General features: G+C 43.5%; 1 protein-coding gene across 1 annotated transcript in view; it reads right to left on the bottom strand.

Moving 5' to 3' along the window:
- The window catches only part of BICRA (BRD4 interacting chromatin remodeling complex associated protein), a 32,692-nt gene extending 9,683 nt beyond the window's left edge, over window positions 1–23,009 (bottom strand). The window contains exons 1-13 of the mRNA XM_066638119.1: window positions 22,969–23,009; window positions 21,897–21,939; window positions 20,984–21,049; window positions 16,764–18,764; window positions 14,885–15,193; window positions 12,002–12,709; window positions 10,623–10,941; window positions 7,336–7,463; window positions 5,845–5,970; window positions 4,551–4,612; window positions 3,089–3,237; window positions 1,008–1,099; window positions 181–283 (exon numbers count right to left, since the gene is read on the bottom strand). Of these exons, the coding sequence (XP_066494216.1) occupies window positions 181–283; window positions 1,008–1,099; window positions 3,089–3,237; window positions 4,551–4,612; window positions 5,845–5,970; window positions 7,336–7,463; window positions 10,623–10,941; window positions 12,002–12,709; window positions 14,885–15,193; window positions 16,764–18,764; window positions 20,984–21,049; window positions 21,897–21,939; window positions 22,969–23,009 (4,147 nt within the window). The remainder of the gene's footprint in view (window positions 1–180; window positions 284–1,007; window positions 1,100–3,088; window positions 3,238–4,550; window positions 4,613–5,844; window positions 5,971–7,335; window positions 7,464–10,622; window positions 10,942–12,001; window positions 12,710–14,884; window positions 15,194–16,763; window positions 18,765–20,983; window positions 21,050–21,896; window positions 21,940–22,968) is intronic.
- Between the last annotated feature and the right edge of the window lie 1,064 nt (window positions 23,010–24,073).

Consider the following 24,073-nt stretch of genomic DNA (forward strand, 5'->3'; position numbering starts at 1 on the left):
ACCTAATTGTGATCACACAGTGGTGAGAGAAAGGCACTTGGGAGACATTCAAAGGCACCCTCTAGTTTATTACTACTTCACCTTTTGCAGGATTTTGTTGAAATTTAAGAACAAAACTCACGTTTAGAAGAGAGAGGGATAAATAACACAACCCCCTCCCCCCAATAAGGTCTTCATTACCTGGCTTCTCCTTTGCCAGCTGTTTATCAAGAGCTAAGGTAGTCTTTTCTTCCTGTATGAACATCCGATCAATCATCACCATCTCTGCTGAAGGACTAACTCTCTGCCAAAGGAGAATAAAATGAGTGGGATAAATGAGTGGGATAAAATAAAATGAGTGGCAGGTGGAAAGAAAAGCAGATGCAATTATTGAGCAACCTGCTTGAGCTGTGGGACCCTCTGAAAAGTGTGCAACTTCCTTCTTTCCTCTCTTTTACTATCTACTTCACTGTGGAAATTTAGACTGTAAGCTCCTCAAGGCAGAAGCTTCTTTCATTGAGGAAATGGCAAAACTCTGTAAACTCTGCACCATTGATAATGCTATAGGTGTGGCAAGGATGAATGAAACAATTCTATATTGCCTGATGTTATTCCTCGTCCTCCTCCCCATGAAACCACTCTTTTGGGAAGGGAAAAAAGCTCCTATACGTCAAGTTCAGAAGAAAGCACGCAAACTGAGCAAGGTTCAGCAAAGAATGTGTGGTGGCATCATGATTTGATTTGCTGCAATTCCATCTGATGCACAAGATGAGGTTTCAGCAACGTACGAACAGCTCTGTCTATCCCACAAAATAACTTTTTCCCTTCCATTTATTTGCCATCAAAGAAACACATCAAACTTAGGGTGTAAAGGAGTATTTTTTTCTGCTCTGCTTCTTGGCAAATGAATTTAAATGCTGAACTCCCAGTAGGTAAGAGCTAGACAGAATTACATCAGACTTTTTTCTTTCTTTCTTTTTAAAATAAGTTACATGTGTACTGACAACACTATAGAAGGAAAATCTTACCCGGGATTCCTCCAAGAGCAGCAGGCGGTATTTGTTCAGCATGGCTTGCGTGCGTTTCAACAGTTGTGTGGACACCATTTCAAACTCTTCATCTACAGGAAGGAAGGAAGGAAGAAAGGAGGTGATATGTTTACCTCCCTTTAATGGAATCTGATATAAGGAAATGTCTTCTGAGTTACAGGAAGACTCTTGCACTGCAGTGAATATGGATAAGCATTTCCATAAGGGTAGCCATGTTAGTCTGTCATATGGAACACAAATTGAGTCCTACAGCTTCTTATTAAATAATGAGACAGTTATTTGCTTGTGAATTCTCATAGGCAAGAGCCTATTTCATTTAGTAGGTACATAACTGGTCAAAGAGGCCTGTGGTGGCTCTCTTAGATGTAGCAAGGAGCTAGCGACTGTTCCTATTCATCCTATCAGTGTTCATGCCAGTGGTTATTTGCTGACATCTCCCTTTTAAGATTATGAGCTGATCTGGAACAAGAAACAATCATCTCATTTATTTTGCTGTATTTGTTTTGCCACTTTGAGAACTGATATGGATATTTTAAAGAATATATATACACACACATCACTTTTTGACAGAAAGGTAAAGTAATACATTTCTTAAATGAATAAATAAATGGGTATGCAAATGCCAGAACAGTTATGCGCAGCAGAACACAGAGGAATTCTAGATTCAACTGGGAGTATGTGTTTTCCCCTCACTCCTATTACACCAAAAAGGTATGGGGTTGTAGTGATCTCCAGTATAGTGCCAAAATGGAGAACAGTTCCCTCCGGGCGATCTCCCCACCCAGAGATCATGTCAAAACCACACATCTAGTCATGTTCTGGCTATACATGACTATACATACACTGTCACCAGAAACACAGGATCAGGGTCACACTTCTATCCTTTCACCCAAGTTGGGGGGGGGGTCTGTCTGTCAGCTGACAGTCCTCACCCTGAGAAGGGAGAAGGATAGGGAGTTTCTTGAATGACCTCTTTGCTTTAATTCTCTCCCTCTCTCATTCACACATCCATATACAATCACACAGAGTCCTCTCTTGGTAGCATGCAAAGGCTGAGAAAGGCATCAGAGCCAGGAGGGAGGTCAATTGCTCAGTGGAGTAAAGCACTATGCAGGCTAATTGTATTCAAAGGAAAAAAAGATTAGGATTAAAATGGAACAAGGAAAAGCAATCAAATTATATACTTGAAGTCAAGAGATAAAGTTCAAAACAAAGTAAAAACAGCTAAGATTTCCCTGACTTAATGAGTCCACTTACCATGCAGCATTGTCCTGGCACTAGAGGGACAGAGATCCCTAGGAGTTAACTCTTTGCTAGCTGGACAGCATCAGGGCTTGGCTGGCATCTTGCAAAGCCAAATTTCCTGCATCTCTCACAGATCATGCTCTCTCCTGAAGCTGAGTATTTTATCCCATTTTTGAAGCCTAGCCCCCAAGCTCTGATAGGCTGATTTGAAGTTAACAGACTTTCAAATCTCCCGCTCCCAAGTCAGGTGAGCAAATTGGACCAATGACCAAGTGTGAGCTAGGTTTTGATCAAGGCTATTGTTCTTTGGTGATAACCAGGCAGTCATGGGACTCCAATTTACATTTGAAAGGAAGGCTATGTGTGATACGTGACCTAGAGATCTGGTCAGAATGGAGAATGCAACAGGTTGTTTCTTGGGATGGCCTCACTATACATAGAAAGCTTCCTTTTGGGAGGGAGGGAAGAAGTTTGGTGTACAGAATTCACGGCAACTATTGTTCAGTCTGCATAGCTATAAAAATGGACCTCAAGGACAATTGTTTCTAAGGCTACAACAATTCTAATTTAGCTCATATGCAACAGTATCACGTTTCTTAATGAGTTCTAACCCCAACATATTTGAAATGCTTTGAACACAAAGGAAAATATGGCAAAATGCTAAATATGTACTTCTCATCAGTAGATCCACAGAGTAGTGGAATTTGACAGGAGCTGATTTGAGGAACTGATGCCTGGATAACTAAAGAAACAAGACTGAGCCAAGGTGATTGGTCCAGCTGCATTTGGTGTCATGCAGTCCCAGATAAACTCACCTTTCCGATAGTCGTGGGGAGAAGGCAATGTTCCCTGGTAGACATGGTATGGAAGAAGCCTCTGTAAGGCATCTTCAAATGATCGAAATGAGGTTTTGTAATCAGGATGCAGCACTGCTCCCTGGTGTTTATGCAGCTGTTCTAAGAAACTAAACAAAGCAGCAGAAAAGGAATATAAGTTAGTTTTACCCCAAGAGATCATGGAACCTGTTCTTACATCACACCAGAGAGAGAGAGACAGCAGTTATGCATCCCTTGTCGTCCCAATCCCTGTGGCTGAGGTCCATACTAATGGTGGTTGCAAAACAGATCTCTTGAGTTTAATATACTCTTGGCACTGTAGCATGCTAGGACTTCTTAGATAGGGACTGACTAACTGGGGTGGGTGGATTATACACTATTCCACATTCTAATCCAATATTCCCCTGTATAAGCAGCAAGGCCTGGAAAAGGCATGACCTCAAAAGGCTATTTTTTGCATTGTTTTCTATAGTTGAGTCCTGGTATCAAAAGGAACTTCCAGGAATGAGTCTAGATTTATTCTAGTCTAGGGGTATTTGAGGGACCACCTCCTTCCCTACAATCCTGTCCGTGCTCTTAGATCATCTGGGGGGGCCCTTTTTACTGTGCCGCCACTAAGAGATGTGAGAGGGGCGGTGGCCAGGAAGAGGGCCTTCTCGGTGGTGGCCCCCGAACTGTGGAATACCCTCCCCTTAGAATTGAGAAATGCTCCCTAGTTGCTAACATTTCGGCATGGACTGAAGCTTTCAAAAAGCTTTTAATTGTTGACAGGCTGGCTGGCATTCCTGCTTTTTTATATGAGAATCCATGGGGTTTGTTTGTTTTTGTGAGATTTTTAATTATTGTAAATTGTTTTAATGATTGTTTTTAATGTTGTATTTTAGGCGGGGTATAAATTAATAATAATAATAATAATAATAATAATAATAATAATAATAATAATAATAATAATAGATTTAAATTAAGAATGTTATTGTTGCCAAGGCTTTGGGGTCTCAAGTATACCCTCACAACCTCCAGTTTCAATTCTTACATTAATTGGAAGCTTCTAATTCATAGAGTTCCAGTTAGAGTACCTCACTGTGGTTGGGGTAGTTTGTTTATGTCACTTTTGCAACATGCTCTTCCTCCCAGGAAATGTACAGTGGAGTGCAGGTGAGAAGTATTTTTGTCCTCACAGTCTGAGGAGGGTTAAGATGAAAGCATGCTCACCCAGTCTCATGTGGCAATTCAAACCCTGTTCTCCCCAATCCAATCTATACATGATAAACTGCAGTGGCCCAAAAGTATGGCCTTCGACAAAGCCTGACAAATTAGCTTTTTTTGGCCAAGGAAAATCTAGTGGGGCTGGCTGATTTCTGCCAAGGTTTTGACATATTGCTCAATACTGTTCCACTGCTTGATTTCTGTATTCCATTTGCGTGCTCTGGTATAAACTTACCAAGCTTCCTTGCTGGGCTGTAGCATAGGAGGCTTTTTCAGACTTCCAAGCTTGCTATCATACTGGTGAGAAAAGGAAACACAAGAAGCAACATAAGAACGCAAGAAGAGCACTGCTGGATCAGGTCAAGGGTCCATCTAATACAGCTTCCTGTATCTCAGTGGCTCACCAAATGTCTCTGGGAGGGCACACTTCTAAATACTTGTATCCTGTTGCCACTCCCTTGCACCTGGTATTCCTAGAGATAGGATACTTCTAATACACAGAGGCTGCATTCTGTCATCAAGTCTTGTAACCTGTGATGGACTTTTCTTCCACAAATCAAAACAGGTGAGCTGAAACCCATTATGCACAGTGCGGTGGTAAAGTTAAGATGGTAAGAGTTCTGGAACAATAGTCATATTTGCTGGTTTACTATATGAAGGATATTTTTTGCATGGGGAAGGGGGAAAAAAGACTCTCTACCTAACAGTCCAGAATTGTTTCACCTCAGCTCCCCACCTCACTCATGTGTAGACTGGGTCTAAGAAAAGTGCGTGGGCCAGGTTGAACAGAGGCAAGCACAAGAGCTGGTAGGGGGGTTGGGGGATTCAGGTAACTGCAGAGACCATGCTTTTAATGAGGCAACCTCCTGATGATAGAAGACAATGGTGCTAATAAGGATTGACCAACATGGATTGGATTATATAGAAGAACAGTATTCTAAGATACATTATTAGAAGAACAGTATTCTAAGATACATTATTAGAATAAACAGGGGTTGGCCAGGCAGATGTTTGGTAGTCATTGCAAGGAAAAACAAGATAGTGACAGAAAGTGATTGGAAAGTAATAGTTGATTCACTTCTTGCATTATTTTATAATTATAGTTAATAACTTAGCAGCAAGAATTGGAGGTAGCATAGCAATGGGAAGAATCAAGAAATTCCCATGATAAAGTGATTGATTGCAAAGAGTTTGGAAAGCTACGAATTGATAAAACTGATGTATTCAGTAAGGGTGAGGGAACCCCAGCTACTAATGAATCTGTTTATAGAGAGATAGGACAAATCTTTGGAACCCTAAATTATGCATATTAGACCTTAGAAATATGACAATGACGTATGTACTGCATGATGAAGGAACACACAGCAAATGATTTATGTACAAAGTATACACTACTCTGTTAGCAAATAAAACAAAAAAATTAGAGAAAATTATAATACCCCCCCCAAATGAACCAAGTTAAAAAGGAAAACAAATCTTTTTAAAGATTAGGTAAGTAAATCCTGCTGCATTCTATTGCAGACCCTCACCTGCTGCTGGATTTGGGCAGGGGCTGAAGGTATAAGTTGTGGCAAGCTCTTTCCAACTACCTGGAGCTGCAATTGACCTTTCCCAAGGTTCAGGCCTGATACAGAGCTAATGACTCCAGGCTTGGTCTGCCAGAGAAACAAGAAGGCAGCCTTACACCAGATGAATTGGAATGAATTAAAAACAAACATGCAAAGTAAATTTCTTGCAAAAGAGATAGCAGGAAACTGAACGCTAAGACACTGCCAACAGAGATGGAAAATACCGAAATTATTTGGTGCTGGAATTATCTGGATGGATCAACGCAGTCTTTTTAAACCCATGTACACACATTTAAATTAGTTTGGTTAAGCCAATGTCCACTCCCAAGGAACATATTTTCAGTAAAGCAGAAAAATACCCATATGTTAAACACAATCTTTGCAACTAGAGCTGCCTAAAAGGATCCGGTTGGTGGTAAATCTGGCCTAACACTTTCTTCTCTAACCATGAGTCACAAGTATCAGAGAATGCTTCATGGAAATAGTGCACAAGAATCTCAAACTGTGGGGTTGATTCACCCATTCAGTTTATCTGCATTACTCCTGGAAGCTATCAGTAAACCAACTGTCCACAGAGACAGATCTATGGAGTCAAAGGTGAATGCATCAAGTATTTTATGTCTTGGTACATGTGTTTAACAAATTAACTTTTCAAGGTTCAATTTGAAAAGAGTTGTGCACATGGATCAACACTAAAAGACAGCTATGGAAGAACGGCATTAATTCATTCTAAGAAATACACATAAACACCATCTAAAAACCTACATTCTCATGGACAAACTTATTTTGCTCTACTCTGTCTCTAGTGAAGACAACCAAAAAGGGGGGGACGACCTTCTTCACACAGTACATAATTAATTGTGGAATTCACTGCTGCATGGTCACTACCTTGGATGGTTTTAAAAGGGATTGAACAAATTTATGGAAGACAGGGCTATCAATGGCTACTAGACACGATGGCTATGTGCTGCTTCAGAGTTCAGCAGCAGCATGCCTCTGAATAGCATTTGCAGGGAAGTAGTGATAGGAGAGAAGTATTTCTTTCCCGTTTGTGGACTTCCCAGAGGCAGCTGGTGGGATAACTAATAGTTTTCTCTTTGTACCTTAAGAGGTCACAATATTCTTGAAGCATACAATAGGTATCTTCTGACTGGTTCAGAAATAGACCATGGATCTATTCCATACAAGCAATACAGCCGCTTCTGAAGCAAGTTCTGAAGCAAGACAGTTCCTGCCTGAGGACTGTACTACCTCAAAAAATATGCAGATGAGAACAGGTCCCAACTGCAATAAGCTCTGACTGCCTCTATCAGCAATAACTTGTCTGGGCTGGATGACATTTAACAGTCAGTAGCCATGCAAAACTTATGACAATGGTGGTTAAAAAAGAAAAGACCATGACAGTATGAATACATTTTGCTACAAAACATCACAAGCTGGCCACAATCCCACCTGAACTGGCTGCTGTACGGCCAGAGGAGCTGCAGGTTTTCCTTGCCCGGTGCTTCCTTTCCCACCAGAAATGGTTGTGGGGCCACTGGGAAATGTTTTGCTCTCTGCAGAAGCTGTAGAAGCCACAGCTGGAGGAGGGGGGAGAGGAAAAACAACAAACAAAGTTACAGAATGAAGCTCACTGAATCATTATTCTCCATTTGTACACACTACTCCCCTTCAGTCAAGGAGTAATATCTCTCCAGATTAGCCAAAGCCCCCAAAGCAATTTTATCTGACCCCAAACATTCCTACCAAAGTTTTAACAAGAAAAACATTTTCAAGTTATGCGGAAGAATGCAGGAGTGCAAAAACTATGGATGACCAGGCATCACTGGCACCTAGAAAATGTTTTCTTCTGGTGCCTGGATTTTTGAACAGCACAGAAAGGAGGTATCTCCTCCTCTCATGTTTACTGTTGCGGGTTGAACTTGGCTGCTATACCTTCCTGTTACTTCCTTAGTCCCCAATTGCAACCAGCAGCCAGGCATGGAAAAAGTCTCCCAGGTCAGGCTATAAGTTTCAAGCAGGCTTGCAGCCTGGCTCTTCTTAACTGAGCATTGCCTGAAAGAAAGGGAAGAGACCAGTACACAGAACAAGGATAGGATCTCTCCTTTTCTTGGCACTAGCTCTTGCTACTATTAGAAAAACCAGGCTGGTGCACATCCCTGATGACAACCAGTTATGCCTAAGCAAATAACTGTGAGCGCCTTACTGTCAGATGGTAGCAACTACTTTATGGAGCCTGACTATCCTTGAGGTTATTCCTGCAGAAAAATACATTTTTTGTGCTTACACCATTTTCTGTTGAGCAGCCACTGACATTACAGAAGCTGGTCATCCTTGCCCTCATACCCAAAGCCATCTCTTTGATTGCTTTACCAGTTAAGCAAAGAGAGCAAAGAGTCTGCCCTTCATATTGCATGGGATTGGGAGAATGCTATTTTTCATATTGGAGTGTGGCCAGACCACCAGGGCTAGCGTTCCTACTCGCAAGAAATGTGCCAAGGAATCTTTAACAAACACACTGGGGGGAAAAGGGCTAGACTTTTCAATCTCATGTGCAAAAGGTAGTGGCGGGGGAAGCAGAGCAGAGAAAGTTGAAAGCAAATGGAAAACATAAGCATGTTGCAAGCTCTCTTTTGTGTGTTTTTTTCTCCAGACAAACTAAGGAAAACAAAGGCGGCTTTCCTTCTCACCGCCACCCCCCCAGCTGTGGTAAGCAGGCCTGCTCACCTTTGGCAAGGCCATCCAGGAAGAATTCCACATGGAATCTGGATTCGTGAGGGGAAAAAAATCTCTACTTTTTAACCTTTTTTTTTTTTTTTAAAGGTTCTAGCTCTCAGAGACAGCATCAATTCCTTAAAAAAATCTCAAAAAAATATGAACAACTGGTATAACTCATTTAAGTAGTTAGCTAATGAGGAAGCTGGAATTTGAACTGGAATTTGAGAAGAGCCAGCCTCCCAATAGAGGGGTTAAAAATGCCAGGGCAACTGAGGGAAGGAATAAGAATTCCACAGAAGCTGAGGAGTTGTTTAAGTTGTTCAGTGTTCACGTTGTTTAATAGTCTAATGATTTTCTGTAATTACATATATAATAATGTCTGGTTGTTATTCAGGCCTTTAATAATTATTCACAAGTTTGTTTAGAATGAAAAGATGCCAGCCAGCTCTAGGTCTAATGTACAATCACCACTTGCCACACTTTCAAGCCAGACTAGTGAAACTGAGGGAGAATTAAGATTCCAGGCAGTCAGTAACCATTGTTCCAGCTCCCTCTCTGACTACCCACTTTTATGCTAGTTTCACAGAAAGCTTTCAGTTGAACAACGTTTGTGCGACACAAGAACATGTGAATGAATGTTACTGATTTAAAAGCTTTTTTGAGATTAAAAATAAAATTATAATACAGTATCAACAATCCTAATTATAGGTTTCTTTATTATAGTGCCTGGGGCAGGGCCACTTACTACCATTGCTCTTTCCCCATGCCTGGTCTTGATCAACTTCATAAAACTTAATGATAGATATATGCCTTGGGATGAAATTAACAAATAAGAAGTGTATACACCTGGACAGTTAAAATACCAAAGCAGCAAAACAGCATGCAAACATTCGCTCCCCAACAGATCTTCATTTCTCTGTCCTTTCCTCACTATTGCAAATGATCATGCATCCCTACTTGCCGATATAACAATAAGGAGTTTTAAAAATTTATTTAGGCCATTTACACCCTGTCTTTTTCCCCAATAAGGCACTCAAGGCGGTTTACAAAATATAGAATGAATACTCATACAAATCAAAAAACAAAATATTACCATAAATGTCACATAAATCCACAGTGCACATAGTTCAACATCAAAGAGGAAAAAAATATAAGAGAATAAAAGAACAATGACAGCATGAACATGATGTGAATGAGTTCTTGGGTTGTTCCAGATTCATACTTGAATCTTAATCAGCCCACACATTTGAGGCTTGGGCAACGTGTGATAAGTCACAGACCTCCTGCTCTCTATGAGGCCTGTAGATCAGTGGCAAAAGACTGCTAACAAGGCTGAAATTCATATTTAAGCACAAGTGTCAGTGTATTACTGAGATCTTGTTGCTAGAAAAACTTAAGGGCATGCAAGGGGGGCAGGAGAACTGCAAAGTATGGTAAAACTGTTGCGGAAGGCTTTAATACTTTACTCTGCCACAGTTTTGATCCTGATTGCACCCCTTCACATGCTATTAATAATGAAGAAAAAGCAACCATTGAAAATAACTGAAAAATTTGGTCCCCCACTGAAAATATTGGGTGCTGCAGGAGGAGTTTGCAGCTAGACTCAAAACTGTAGTGGGAGCAAATTATTGAAGTCTCCCACCATAGTTGTGTCATGTCTCATCCCCCCCACCCCCAGCACTGGTATGCTGTGAAACAAACTACTACCCGCATCAGGCCCTTTCCCAGGTATGACTAGATTGTCCTATATTTCTAAGCAAAAATTTTGCATGCAAACACCAGGAAAGGTGGTGAAGGGAAAGGGCGGAAATCCCTTTGCCCTCTTTGTTCCCCACATGCAGCAACTGGAGGAGCAGCTGGAATAGAAGGAAAGAAACTCTCCCTTTGCCCTACCCCAGTATACTGCATACATACACAAATGCACAAAGTAAAAAATGAAGCACAATAAAAAGAAAAAAAGCTGACAAAAGATAGTTCTTCCTTTTCCCAAACTTGCCATCACCAGAGTGGTGTCAACTTACACACTGATGCCGACTTGACCAAAACAGGTGTCTGCTGCTGCTGCAGTGCTGTGGGCTGTGCTGGCTGTCCTCCTCGCTGCACTTGGCCTTTTTCAAGCACAGGAGTCACCTTGCTCGAACCTGTACTGGAAGGCTGAATTGTGGCAGGAATGGGCATGTGGCCATGGACTGGTGGTGCCTGAGTTGTCGTCACTGTGACTGGCTGCCCTTGACTGCTAACCAAGACAGAGGAGGACTGACTGCTGAACTGGCTCAACACTGGGGGTGCTTGGCTTGTGGAGATTGGCTGCTTCGTTTGTAGGATTATCCCCTGGGGCACCTGCATAGGATAAAAAGGCAGGGAATATAACTCAAATATTCAGGCACCTATCTTTTCCAAGTGCATTGTGAGCCAGGATCCACGAGAACTAATCCTCAGAGTCTACAGGCAATGCTGGGGGGATCCAACACGTGAGTCAGCCTTTTTTGAAGATGTTCAGATAACATTTTCTCAACCAGAGAGTAATTGCAGCACTCACCCACATGAATGGAAATATGGGTAAGAGGTTATAGGACTAGAGGATGCATCCTAAAGCCTGAGGAAATGTTATTTTAGGAAATGAAATGGGACAAAGTTCAGGTCTGCATGTGCAGCAGATTAAAGTGGGAATGAAGTGGTATAGTTCTGAGGTACCAGAATGGACCATCATGTTTAAACTGCAGGTGAAGGAAGAGAGTCATATTTTTAAATATTTCCTTGTGCAAAAAGTTCCTTGCAAGAAGAAAACCAGCACATCATGGATTGGGTTGATCTACCACTTTCTCCTTGATATGCTTAGGGTTTTCCATACTAGCAAGAAGTTTGTTGGTTTCTTTAACCCATTTTTGCCCAACCCACAGGTGTACACATTTGGTCCCTGTTGCATATATGGCTTAAATTTGGGGCAGAAATGGCTTAAACATGGGGGAGCATTCAAAGAAGGTACTTAACTAGTGGAGCAATTAACACATCAGCTGACGTTGCACTGGACTGTTATTGACATGGGGAATTTCCAGGCCTTCTAGTGGTAAAAGTTAGTTCATGCAAGCATTAGGAGCATAGGGTAATTAGCTGTAGCAAGCAGTTGTACCATTTGAAAGGAAGCTGGTTTACCCTGTGTTACTGGAATAAAAATAGAACTTGCTCCAGGGTTAAGCGTGAAACAGGTTTATGGAGTGAAGCCTCTGTGTTACAAGAGATTAGTTCACAGGTATGTCATAAATGTCCTGCACAATTTGGTAGAATTGAGAAGGCTGGACCACACTATTTTGTCCTGATGAAATTACTGTGAGATCTTCAGTCGTGTCATAGCTAACTTGAACCCTATCTCACCCATTTCTATTCAACATGGATACGTTACCTGCTGAAACCGATCCATTAGCTGCTTCTGCTGAGGTACAGGGGCTGGAATCGTAGAGAGAGTCTGGAACTGATTCGGAACCATCTGAAAACTCCTCTGTTGTTCTGGTGTCAGGTGAAGGGTCTGGGTTGGGGTAGGTGGTTTGATAGGGCCCTGGGCAGGGAACTGAAGCTGAAAATGGGGTGAATGGGTATGCTGCACCTCAGATGTTGCCTGAATCTGGGGCTGTAGGCGGGTCTGAACCTGAGCCTCAACCTGTGGCTGAAGTTGAGGGGCAAGTTGAACCTGTAGCTGCAGATGTGGAGGGGTGGTCAGCTGAGGCTGCCCCTCTGGCTGGGTCTGTGGTGCTTGGAATGGTACCTGAGGCTGTGAGGGAGGGCGTAGAGGGTGCTGATTGGGGCCATGAGGGGAAGATGCAATTTGATTCTGAATCACATACAGGTTCTGCATCTGTGTCTGGGGGGTACAGGACCGTGAAAGGGGCTCAGAAGGGGGCCTGGACAGAGTTTGAGGTTGCGATGGAGGCCGTGAATGAGGCCTGGAGGGTGGCCGGGAAAGAGGCTGAGGCTGTGATGGAGGACGGGACTGATGTGGGGATTGCATCTGTGAAAGGTGCGTAGACTGGAGCTGGGGGCTTTCCCCCATTGAAGGATGAGGTAGTGAATGGGACGGGGAAGCTCCAGTAAGTTTTTGCTGCCCTGAAGGCAACTGGAAAAAGAAAAGGAAAGAAAAAAAAGGAGCAAGTTGGGTTAAAAGTCTCTTGCAATTATGCTCTGATGTGCCTAGGCATCAGAATCCAACAGAAGCAGCCAAGAGTTATCAAGTCCAACACACAGAATTGCCAGCTTTATGAGTGAAAGAGACTGCTTGTTCCCTCCCTCCCTCCATCTCCAATTCACACTGAGAGAGACCTTGAGCCCATGAGGAGGGAAGATTTCAGGGTTAGACTGTCAGACTTTCATGTTGTCCTGCTGAGAATACTTGTGGGCACCTGCCAAATTTATTTCATTGCCTCAGCTTGTTTGCAAAGCTTGGCTGTAGGAGAGGCTGCTTTTAAAGGCATGCTTTTTAAATCATAGAGAAGACAATAAAGACAAAATTGAAATAAAATGGAAAAGGTACCTGGCATCCCCAGGAGTCCTAGCTTAAAATGCATTACCTCTCTGTATTACTGCCTCCCTCACATAAACAGCTGCAAGGCTCAACCAAAAGCTTCTCACCAAAATCTTCTGTTGGACCAAAGGAGTTTTTATTTAATGCTCTTTCCTGTCACCATGCCAGAGAAGGTAGAAAGATGCTAGCTTCTTTCAATAGCTTGGGGAAAGGGGAGAAGGAACCTCTTAATCTCCACATTGAGTAAACACCTCTCTAAACCTCATAACATCTTCCTCCCTGAGGAAGAGAGGTCTAGGTGACAACCCTTCCTGGTCCCTATCAGCCTAAAGTTAACTATATTCTCAGATTAGTTATTATTACTGTTTCACGAAATACCTATGCTCCACTTTTAATCCCAAAGAGCAAACCAGAGCAAGTCACGGTCTCCTGGGTAAGACAGCACCATGTCTTAGCTCCACAAAGACTGTGCAGGGCAATCCCAAGATAGAAGTTGGGCCTCTGCTAATTGATGCACAGGGAATACAATCAGCATGACAGCATTGCGAACATACAGGCACAAAAGTGATTATAAGAGAATCAAGTTGACCAGGAAAAAAAAACATTGTTAATACTCTTTGCTTAGACACAAGATGTACAGGGAAGAAGAAGTGCAGCCTTGCTTGGAAATAGAAAAGGACCACGAGTGCCGCATTCAGCTCTGAAGGGACAGAGAAAATGGGAAGAAAAGCAACAAGAGGCAGAACCACCACCAACCACCACCTCCCAAGGTTAGTTAGGATCAAAAGGGAAGCAAGCAAGAGCAGCAACAGGGAAAACAAACGAACAGGTGAGGGCCACAGACTGGCAGCAGGAGCCAGGAAGACGGGGGGGGGGGGGTTACAATTCAAAGCTCTCGTGGTTCAGCAGAGACTAGGAACATTTGTTGGTTTCTGAGTGGTGTGCATGCCAGGTGCCCCCAATCATCCAAACCCTGTGTGCAGGCACCATCGTTCACATTTGTTTTTAATCTGGGCATGATGAGAGAGGCAGGTAAAGCTCTTTGTGAACAATACCATTCTATACTGACTCACGCAATTATTTCCTTCTACTTCTTGCTTCCTCAAAGTACAAGAAGTGACATTTTCCTCCAAGATGCAGGGAAAGGTCAAAAAAGATGTGGCTACTTTGATTCAAGAAACAAGATTCCATGCTGGTTTTTACATGGCTATACTGCTCAAAAGAAAGGAACCACTAGTGAGTAGGTAGATTTTCCTACTTCTTTCCCCAATTGCAGCTTTTTGTATTACTTTATTTTCATGCCAGGAGCAGACATGCTGTGTTTCTGTATGTTGGGCTACTGCTAAATGAGCAAGAAAAAATGAAACACGTACTGACAGGGTAACTTTGCGCATAGGAGTCAATGTTTGTGCCAGTCACTAGTCAGAAAATAAAGGCACTCATGACAGTATCGTCCACCCTCTACCTGTACAGTTCCTATCTTTCCACAAGGGGGAGACTTCCATTGCTATTAGTGAGATCATGTCACCACCCACCCAAGCCTAGCCTTTGTTTTGAAGTGTGGGAGAATGCAAGTGCAAACCTAAACAAGATGCTAATATTTCTCTCTCTCTTTCTCTTTGTGTTCTGCACAGAGAGTGCACAGGAGAAAGCAAGAAGCTGAAGGGAAGACTAAGAAGAATGGCCAGACGTGTTAGACAGGAGGGAGCGAGGCAGGAGGACAGGCCAAAGCAAGGCAACTTTGTGGATTTGCAAACAGGTAAGTGCTACCTGGCAAGCCAGTGCCTGCTGGGGAGGGCCGGCTGAGAACTGAGGTACTTTGGACTCCACCGGTGGCAGGTTGTGGTTCTGGCTCAGCTCTCGGCTGGCAGGCGGCTGCAGGGCTGCGCCTACGCTGCTGCTGACTATCACCGAGGCTGGGACACTGCTTGTGGTGCTGAGGGCGGTGGTGGCTATGCTGTAGATGGGCAGAGGCATTGGCAGGTGGGGAGGTACTGTGGATTCGTTCAAACCGCTCTCCTGCTGCATTTTCAGGGTTGGCGAATAAAATTGCTGCTGCTGCTGCTGGCTCCGATCCTTCTGAAATTTCCAAGAGATTTAGCATGGACCACATTTATGTTAACTGCTCACTTTTCCCACCCACTGCTTGCCAATGCTGTTTACTATACATGAGCACACATTCTAAATCCATACCCCATGCAGAAAACATGTATGGCCTTAGAATCACACCCACAGTCTTTCAGAACATCCCCCCAACTTGTCAACTGGGTTGTGTGAAAAATACAAAAGGAGAGTATGTAGAAGGTCACATCTGATATTGATGGGATTTTCTCATCCCCCCTCACCTTTAAGCCAAACCAAAAAGAAAAGTTTATTTGTAAGCTATGAAGTTCACAGTCAACCAAATCTATTCATGTGTGTGATCTATACTACACACGCAGATAGGACCTTCTAGATTATTCTGCATAATGCAATTTCTAGTTCCTGAACAATCCTCACAAGAGCTGATACTACTGACAGCACATGCAACTGTCAAGCAAGACCACCACAACTCTTGGGAACTGATCCTCTTTGTGAGCAGCAAACTATGGCGACTGGAGTCTACTCATGCTATTAACTACTGAGCCAGACTTCCATAATGCTCCTCCCAACACCTCAGTCACAATTTTGCATTTGTATTGTATCATAATAACTTTTCCTATAATAACAACTGGCATATACCTAGTTAAACTGCATTATTTATTCAGCCAAAACAGGATTGGAATGGGGGCTTGCAAACAACGAGGTGGCAGAGGAGAATGGGGATAGAGGTGAATGGGACATCATAAGAACATAAGAAGAGCCCAGCGAGATCAGGCCTAAGGCCCATCTAGTCCATGTTCCTGTATCACACAGTGGCCCTCTTGATGCATCAGTGAGTACACAAGACCACAAGATTCTTACATCCTGTGGCCACCCTTAAGCATTCAGAGACAGCCTACTTCTAAAACCAGGAGGCTAAACATGCCCATCATGGCTTGTAACCTGTAATGGACTTTTCCTCCAGAAATCTGTCCCATACCTTTTTACAGGCATCTAGGACAGATGCCATTACCACACCCTGGGGCAAGGAGTTTGACACATTAATTACCCACTAGGTAAAAAAGTATTTTGTTTGTTCTAACTCTCCCAACACTCAATTTTAATGAATGCCCCCTGATTCTGGTGTCATCCCCAGGGTAAGGGAGGAAAAACAGGAAGTTATGCAGCACAAAGACTGTCTTGGCCTTCTGCTGCCCCCCCTTTTTTTTGCCCAGCCTGCAATGGGCATTTTAAAAGTTCTCCCAACCACAAAGGAACTACAAGCCTGCTTCTTTAAAAACCACAACAACATTTAAAAAACATTACAACACGTGCACGCACAACAACAAGCATTCTTGACAAATGCTTTCTTAATAAATCAGAGCAAGGTAAGTAATCTTACCAATTAATATACTAAGGACTAGATCCTCCAAAGTTTAAAGAATAGTAAATATCAGTACTGCTATGAAGCTAAGCTTATGGCCACCTGTAATGTCTCTAAACTCCACCATGCTTTATTTGTCTTCTCTCCAATACATTCAGACAAATAAATAAGACTAGCCATCATTCTAGGAAACATTTCACTTGCCTGCTGTAAGAACATCTGCATGGAATCCTGGGAAATGACTGTTCCAGAAGCTGCCTGGCCCAAGATAATCTTTTCTGGACTAGAAGCCACCAAGTTAGGGCTAGGCTGAGAAGTAACAGGCAGCTGTGATGACTGCTGAGGTGGAGGAGTTTGTTGCTGTACATTCAGCTGAAGCTGGGAAGGAGCAGAAGGCTGAGAGGCAGACTGGACGGTTAATATGCTGGCCTGCTCGCTGCTTGGCAGCAGGCTGGGATTGGAGGTTGGCTGTGGCTGAATGAGGCCTGGGCTCTGGCTACTGGCACTGGGAGGTGCTTGGATGGTCACAGTTTGATTGAGGTTCTCAGTGGCATTTAACATGGCCACTTGGTTAGGTAGGGTGACTCCTTGGATAACAGTCTGACCGGTCTGACTGATGGCACCACTGGCCAATGAGGCTGCAACGGTGGGCTGGCTCTGAGTTGTCAAGCTACCAGCTAAAGAGACAGGCATCTGGAAGAGAGTCTGCTGGCCAACCTGCCCAGGCTGCAGCTGGATAGGAGCAGAAAGAATGTGGGCGGTGCCATGTGCATTCTGTGATGTCAGTACCTGCCCCAGGTTAAGTTGGCTTGCCAGGTTCTGATTCGTAAGGATTTGGGCAGGCAGCGCCTGATTTGTTATTAATTGCCCGCCAGGCCCTTGGCTGGTGATGATATGGGTTTGCCCACTAGGATGGGAGGTTGTTAAAATCTGACCCCCCATGTTAGCCTGCAAGGCTGATAGCTGTTGAGGAATCTGAACAGCAGATGTGCCAGTCAGCTGCCCTGGGAGAAGGAACTGGTTTTGACCCTGCAACATGGCTTGAGGGACATGCTGTGCTGGGATAACGATGCTGCTTCCTTGATTCAGCAGGTGGACACTCATGGGCTTGCTAAGGGCCTGCTGTTGTGGTGGAGGCTGTTTGAACATGTTGGCAGGAAGCCCTGGTGGGAAGCCAGACAACACCACATTCTGCCCTGCCTTGCTTGCCATAAAGGTTAAGTTCTGTTGGGCTTTCTGTTGTTGGAGCGCAGCTTCGTTCTGAATGGTCAAGGTTGTGTTGTTGGGGCCAAAGGGTTTGGGTGTGATCTGGTATAACTTTGGTGGGAGGACTCCTGTGGGTTTAGGTTGAATTGGTGTGGGTGTCCGGTGAATTATCACATTCTGTGCTTGTACCAAGGAACTGCTTAAGTTTGATGTGACTGTGAGAGGCTGAGAGCCCTGGGTGGCGGATACACTCCCAAACATAGAGCTTCCATTCAGTGTCGTCGTGGCCACTGCTGGGAGATTCTTCTGGATGACAAGGCCAGCATTTTGTGGAGACACTCCGGCAGAGGCAAGAGTGACCTGTTGCTGCTCAGGTGCTGTCTGAGTTATGTAACTCCCTACTGGCATAGTAGCCACTTGGGAAGCCTGAACTTGCTTAGCGATGATTTGCTGAGTTGGCTGGTTGATCGCCATCACTGGCTGGCCAACCACTTGAATCGGCCCAATGCCCAATGCCCCACTGGGACTTCCATTGGGCAATCCTTGAAGGTTGGAAATTGGCTGTAAGGTGACATTCCCCAAGCTATGGAGAAAAGGCTGTACACTGATAGCCTTGTTGACAACATCAGCCCCGACTGACTGCTGCACCAGTGCTTGATGTGTTAGGACAGCAGGTTGCTGCAATCCAATTAGGTCAGCTCCACTGGAGAAAATCTGTGGAGTGCCGTCAGAGGCAGTGTGGACCACTGGCTGGAGTGTAGGAAGCTGAAAAGAACCAAGATCCAGTTCTGCCTCTGCCTCCAGAGTCTGCTCAGTGATGTTTGCCTCCTGCAGGCTCTGCTGGAGGATGTCACAGGGCTGGTCTGAGTTCTGCAGGCTGGCCCCGCTCCCTGAAGGCGATCCCAGGATGTCATCTTCCAAGAAGTCTAGGTCAACGCTGGTTGTGGGCTGGCTCTGTTCAGTGTTCAGATGATTGCCAGACGATTCTTGAACGTGCAGCTGAAAGGTTGAACAAAAAGAAAAGTTCAGCAAAATAAACACAGCAGAATTTTTAGATCTTTCTGCGTTCAACAACTTTTTAAAATGTGGTGTTTGTGCTCAACAGCTTTATATTTTTACTGGATGCCACTGATGTCTTTTTCCTGCTCTAGATTCAGTCTCTCATTGTTATGTGTGCAAATGGTGTATTACACTTATCCGTGTGTGATGTTTGCCTTCTTAATACATTTTAATCTTGTTAATGACAACCTCAGACACAGTTTAACCTTCTTCCCTGTGCCATCTCCCCAATTTAAAATCGTCACCGTTACCACCACCAGTGCACACAAAGCTGTGATAAATTAAAGGACCACTCCATGGCTAATGACACTTTTTTTTAAATAAAGGGGGAGGAGTGGGAGCAATTTAGGTAAGAGAAATTGTGCATGTGGAAAGAGTTTAGAAAAGCCTCCTCCAGGCCACAATCCCATCTAAATCAGTGCACATACACACATCTACTCACCAATAATTTTAAGCAAAGAAAAATTTATCAAGAGATCTGAGCACAGATTTTTCATGTCACATCTAGTTCAACCCTTAATATACATTATTACAGCATCTCATTCCATGCATACAATAGCCCACTGGCTGCAACTTATACTGCAGTGGTGGTTATTTTTCTGTCTTATATCAGAACCATAAAAATACATCTGGTATAAGGTAAACGCACTTCAATATCCAAGTTCCCAAGTCACATAAATGGAAGTTCTTGACCCATTCTGAAAGTAATCTTGCCTCTGCTTTTGTGACCCTCCAACCTTTACTAAGCTGATCACCGTGATCAGACCCTCCCCACAGAGCAGGACAAAACACAAGGATGGGAAAGGACTGAGAATGTAAAACCCACAGGCAACCAAAATTACAAACAAATGGTCCAAAGTAAGTGTGGCTGGTCATGCACTGAATAACTAAGGGCACAATCCTAACCACGTCTACTCAGAAATAAGTCCTATTTTGTTCAATGAGGCTTACTCTCAGGAAAGTGTGGTTAGGACTGCAGCCAGTACCAATAATTGTATGAGTGAAATCAAATTGCCCTTCAGATTGCAGAACAGAAGCACACAGGAAACTGTGGGAAGGGTCTGAACAGACTAAAGGCAAACTCTCCCTATACTGGTCCCTCCACTTCCAGCAGCTCTGTGCTTTCTGTTAAGCTAGTGGGCAGCCCAATCCTAACCTGCACTGAAAGAGGCAGGCCACAGTGGCCTGCATTTTATCCAGCATAGGTTAGGTGGAGACTGGAGGTGACCTCAGGGTAAGAAGATATTTTTCCCCTTATCCCATGTTGTGCCCCAGCCTGCCCTATGGGGGCTATTTGGATCTATGTCAGCTAACTAGCTGCAAATCTGAGCAACCAGTGTAGGCCAGAGTTGGGGTTTAGGATGTGGCCTGTGCTGCTGCAGCTGATTCCACCCGCATTCTGGGCCTGATCTGCCTCCTGTCCTCCCCCTGCCCAAAACAACCCTCACCAGCCCTGGAATGCCCTCTTGCCACCCTCTCCCATCCCCTGTGCTGCCCAGTGCAAACTTACCTCGTTGGGCTGGCACAGGATCTGGATTTGGCCCTCCCAGGCTGGCATGGGCCCAGCACTGGCCCAGTCAATTCCTGAGTCAGTGCAAATGTGCCTTATGGCATGTTTGTGACATTTGGGAGCCAGGGCAGGCGACCTGCCCTGGCTCAGACCACCGTTTGGATTGCACTCCAGGTTAAAAAGCATAGTTTACATATCTTGCCAGTTTCATTATAACACATGGATGAATGTCAGGACCAGGATCAAATGTAGGAACGTGGGCCAATTTATGGGACAAATTTAGAAGTTTCCACTCCTATGAACTTTGCCTACTGGTTGTCAATAAACTTGACCAATCTCTACAGATTTCTGACTTATAGCAGCGATACCTGAAGCAGGATGTTGCTATTGCCTCTCTGCACCATTTCAGCAGTTTTTAACAGGGAGCCAAGGCACCCACATGTCTTTCTATGCCTCTGCATGTTTCTTAGAACCACAGCTAACTTTTTTGTTGTCATGCCCGTGCATGGTCATGAGAGCATAACCTTGCACCCTGTGCTACTTCATCATGCATTACAAAAATTATAAAATTTATGAAGAAAGGACACCATGCTTCTAAGATGAACAAAAACTGCTCAATTTTAAAATTAGGTTAAAATAAAATACATACCCCAGCACCCTCAAAAAAGGCACTGGCTGCATCTCCTGGGTTGTCCAGGAGATCATCACTGTCAATCTGTAATAATAAAAAGATTTAAATTACTGTATGTGAATGTGAGTTCAAGATTGACAGTATTCAAGGAGTCAGACTGATGTGAAATGGAGACTAAATATCACTTTATCTATAGTCAAAGGCACTACATAACGTCTTCTCAGTACAACAGCTAGCTTTCTTTCCCAGAGTGAGAAATAAGTTCCCAGTTGTGCTGGTGGGGTCGATTTTACTAGGAAGTGAATAATTTTTCATAGATTACTATAGAGAAGAGTGATATTTGTAAAGTTCTCTGACAAAAACAGACAAAACAATCTTCGCAAGATGTCATTTCTCACACTGGCACCACCTATATTGTCAGTTAGGCAAACAAGCCAAAGGAGGCATTCTGATTTATTAATTAAATATGAATCGACTCAAGCATTTAAAGAAAAACACACAAGAGGATAGAGAGGTGATCTTTACACTCTCACATAACATCAGAACCAGGGGACAACCACTAAAACTGAGTGTTGGGAGAGTTAGGACAGACAAAAGAAAATATTTCTTTACTCAGCGTGTGGTCGGTCTGTGGAACTCCTTGCCGCAGGATGTGGTGACGGCATCTGGCCTGGATGCCTTTAAAAAGGGATTGGACAAGTTTCTGGAGGAAAAATCCATTACGGGTTACAAGCCATGACATGTATGTGCAACCTCCTGATTTTAGAAATGGGCTATGTCAGAATGCCAGATGCAAGGGAGGACACCAGGATGCAGGTCTCTTGTTGTCTGGTGTGCTCCCTGGGGCATTTGGTGGGCTGCTGGGAGATACAGGAAGCTGGACTAGATGGGCCTAAGGCTTGATCCAGTGGGGCTGTTCTTATGTTCTCACCTTTTCAGATCCATGTAAAAAATCATTCAGGGCCTGAGGATCACTGGAAACAAAAAACAAAACCATAGAGAATTGCTTAAAGAATCATTCAGAATTTGCATTTCAATAATATAAAGTTACTAATGAATTACAAGTCTAGGGAAGTGCTTCTGTTCATTGCTAGGGAATTACTGCCTTTATTGAGACAACTATTAACTACATTCCAGTAAGGAACTGACACATGAATATTTCCATGGAATTTACTAATACATACACATCCATACTATATTTAATTTCCCTCTCTCACACAGACCAGGACCCAAAGAGCTATTTTGGACACTGGCTGTCCAGTGGCATTTTTTTTTCTTTTTGAACAGCCCCTGTACCATATGGCAAGCTTCCTTGCAAATTCCTCTCGGATTCAAAACAGCTTGCTTTCAATGAGAGCGTTGCAATTCACTTTAGCTGGATCAAGGCCAAAATATTTTACAGAATATAGTTTTGTGTTCTTTATTAATGCTTACAAAATATGCATACAGGATCAGTGTAGTGATTTTTGGCATATTGAAGTATCTGTGTTCGCTAACATATACTTACTCTGTTCTCCCCCATAAACCTAGGTCTCAGTTACTAAGCCACTAGCAAAAATTAATTTATGTGCTCTTTACTGAAGATAATATGGTCCTAACCATATTTCTTACTAAATATTACTTAAGCTTTTTTCCTTTGACTTTGGCATAGTATTACCCAACACCCCACTGAATTTGGACAACAGTTCTGCAATAGCCACCATCCTATCTGGAAAAGGTCTGTCTGATTCCTGATGTTAAATATAACTGGAAAGCCTTTGGGTTAGGCTTCACCTTCATAATGATCCAGGAAAGGCCAAGTTCTACATGGATAGCAAAGCAACAACCAGAGTAGGAGGCTTGCAGAGAGGTTCCAAGACTTTGAACCAAGAATGGATGAAGTACAGCATATGATATTTGATAAAGAACATAAATTACCAATGGAATTTTCAGGTTTTGAAAACTCTTTGCTGCAACAGAGTAGAGAAGAAAATATACAAGTCACAGGGAAGGCAAAGACTTACCAAATTACATCTAGCAAGCATCGGCCATCTTCATCATCCATGTCAACTGAAAGAAAGGTTAGAGATCACATTACAACCAGGAAGAAAGCATGTAGCACATTACACTATTGAAATGTTCTTTCCTATATTGTCTATAGTTCTGCAATACAAGATTGTTCCATCCCATTCTAAGCAATGCCAGCTGCAGAGTTTGGGGGCTCTCTTCCTCAAGGAAACCTCAGATGGACACCTTAAGACCAGTGTTATTCAAACTGTGAGGCGCGGCTCCTTAGGGAGGCGCCAGGAACTCAAAGGGGAGGCGCGGGATGTCCTCTTGCAGCCATACAGTCACACCCCTGGGCAGAATATGAGCCCCTCTGTCTTCTGCGCTTTTTTTAAAGCGGAAGAAACAGGAATTGCTCAGCTGCTCCCTCTGAGTGAGAGTGGCTGCTGCCACCCTGCCCTCTTCTCCCTCCACTCCGAGGCTGCCACCTTCGTGTTCACTGCATGTTGTTTCCCAAGCTCTTCAACTCCAACCCCCAACTAGCAAGTACCAAGCATCCTCATTTTGCAGTCCTTGCCCTTGCTGACCATCAAAAAGAAACCCTCCTTGATCCTTGTCTGGTTGGTTCCTAGTTCCCAGCCTGGGATCGCTTCTCATCAAAGTGAAATCTCTCTTTTCAACCCCCTCTCTCTTCCACTCCCCCCTTTCGATCTCCAAACCTTCCCGCTTTCCTCCCCCTCCCCAAATAAAACACTCCCTATTTTACTAGTCATCAGAACTCTTAAAGTTGCTTCCATGCAGTTGGCAAAGGGGGGAGGGGAAAGACAAGCACACACTTTACTTGGCCAGGAGCAGAAAAAGGGTACTGTTTTTAAAGTGATTTATTAATCTTGTTGTTTGACTTAAGAGGAAAGGCTGTATTTTTAAAGTGATGAATCTTGCTATTTGAAGGGAATACTTATCAGCCATTGATGAAGTGACTGCCAGCCCAATCCTATTCACACTTTCCTGGGAGTAAGCCCTATTGACTCTAATGGGACTTACTTCTGAGTAGGCAGGTGTAGGATTGGGCTGTGCATCTCTTAGTATAGGAGACAAATCAGCTTCCTAACCAAACCCTTA

This window comes from Tiliqua scincoides, chromosome 10, assembly GCF_035046505.1.
Source record: "Tiliqua scincoides isolate rTilSci1 chromosome 10, rTilSci1.hap2, whole genome shotgun sequence".
NCBI lineage: Eukaryota > Metazoa > Chordata > Lepidosauria > Squamata > Scincidae > Tiliqua > Tiliqua scincoides.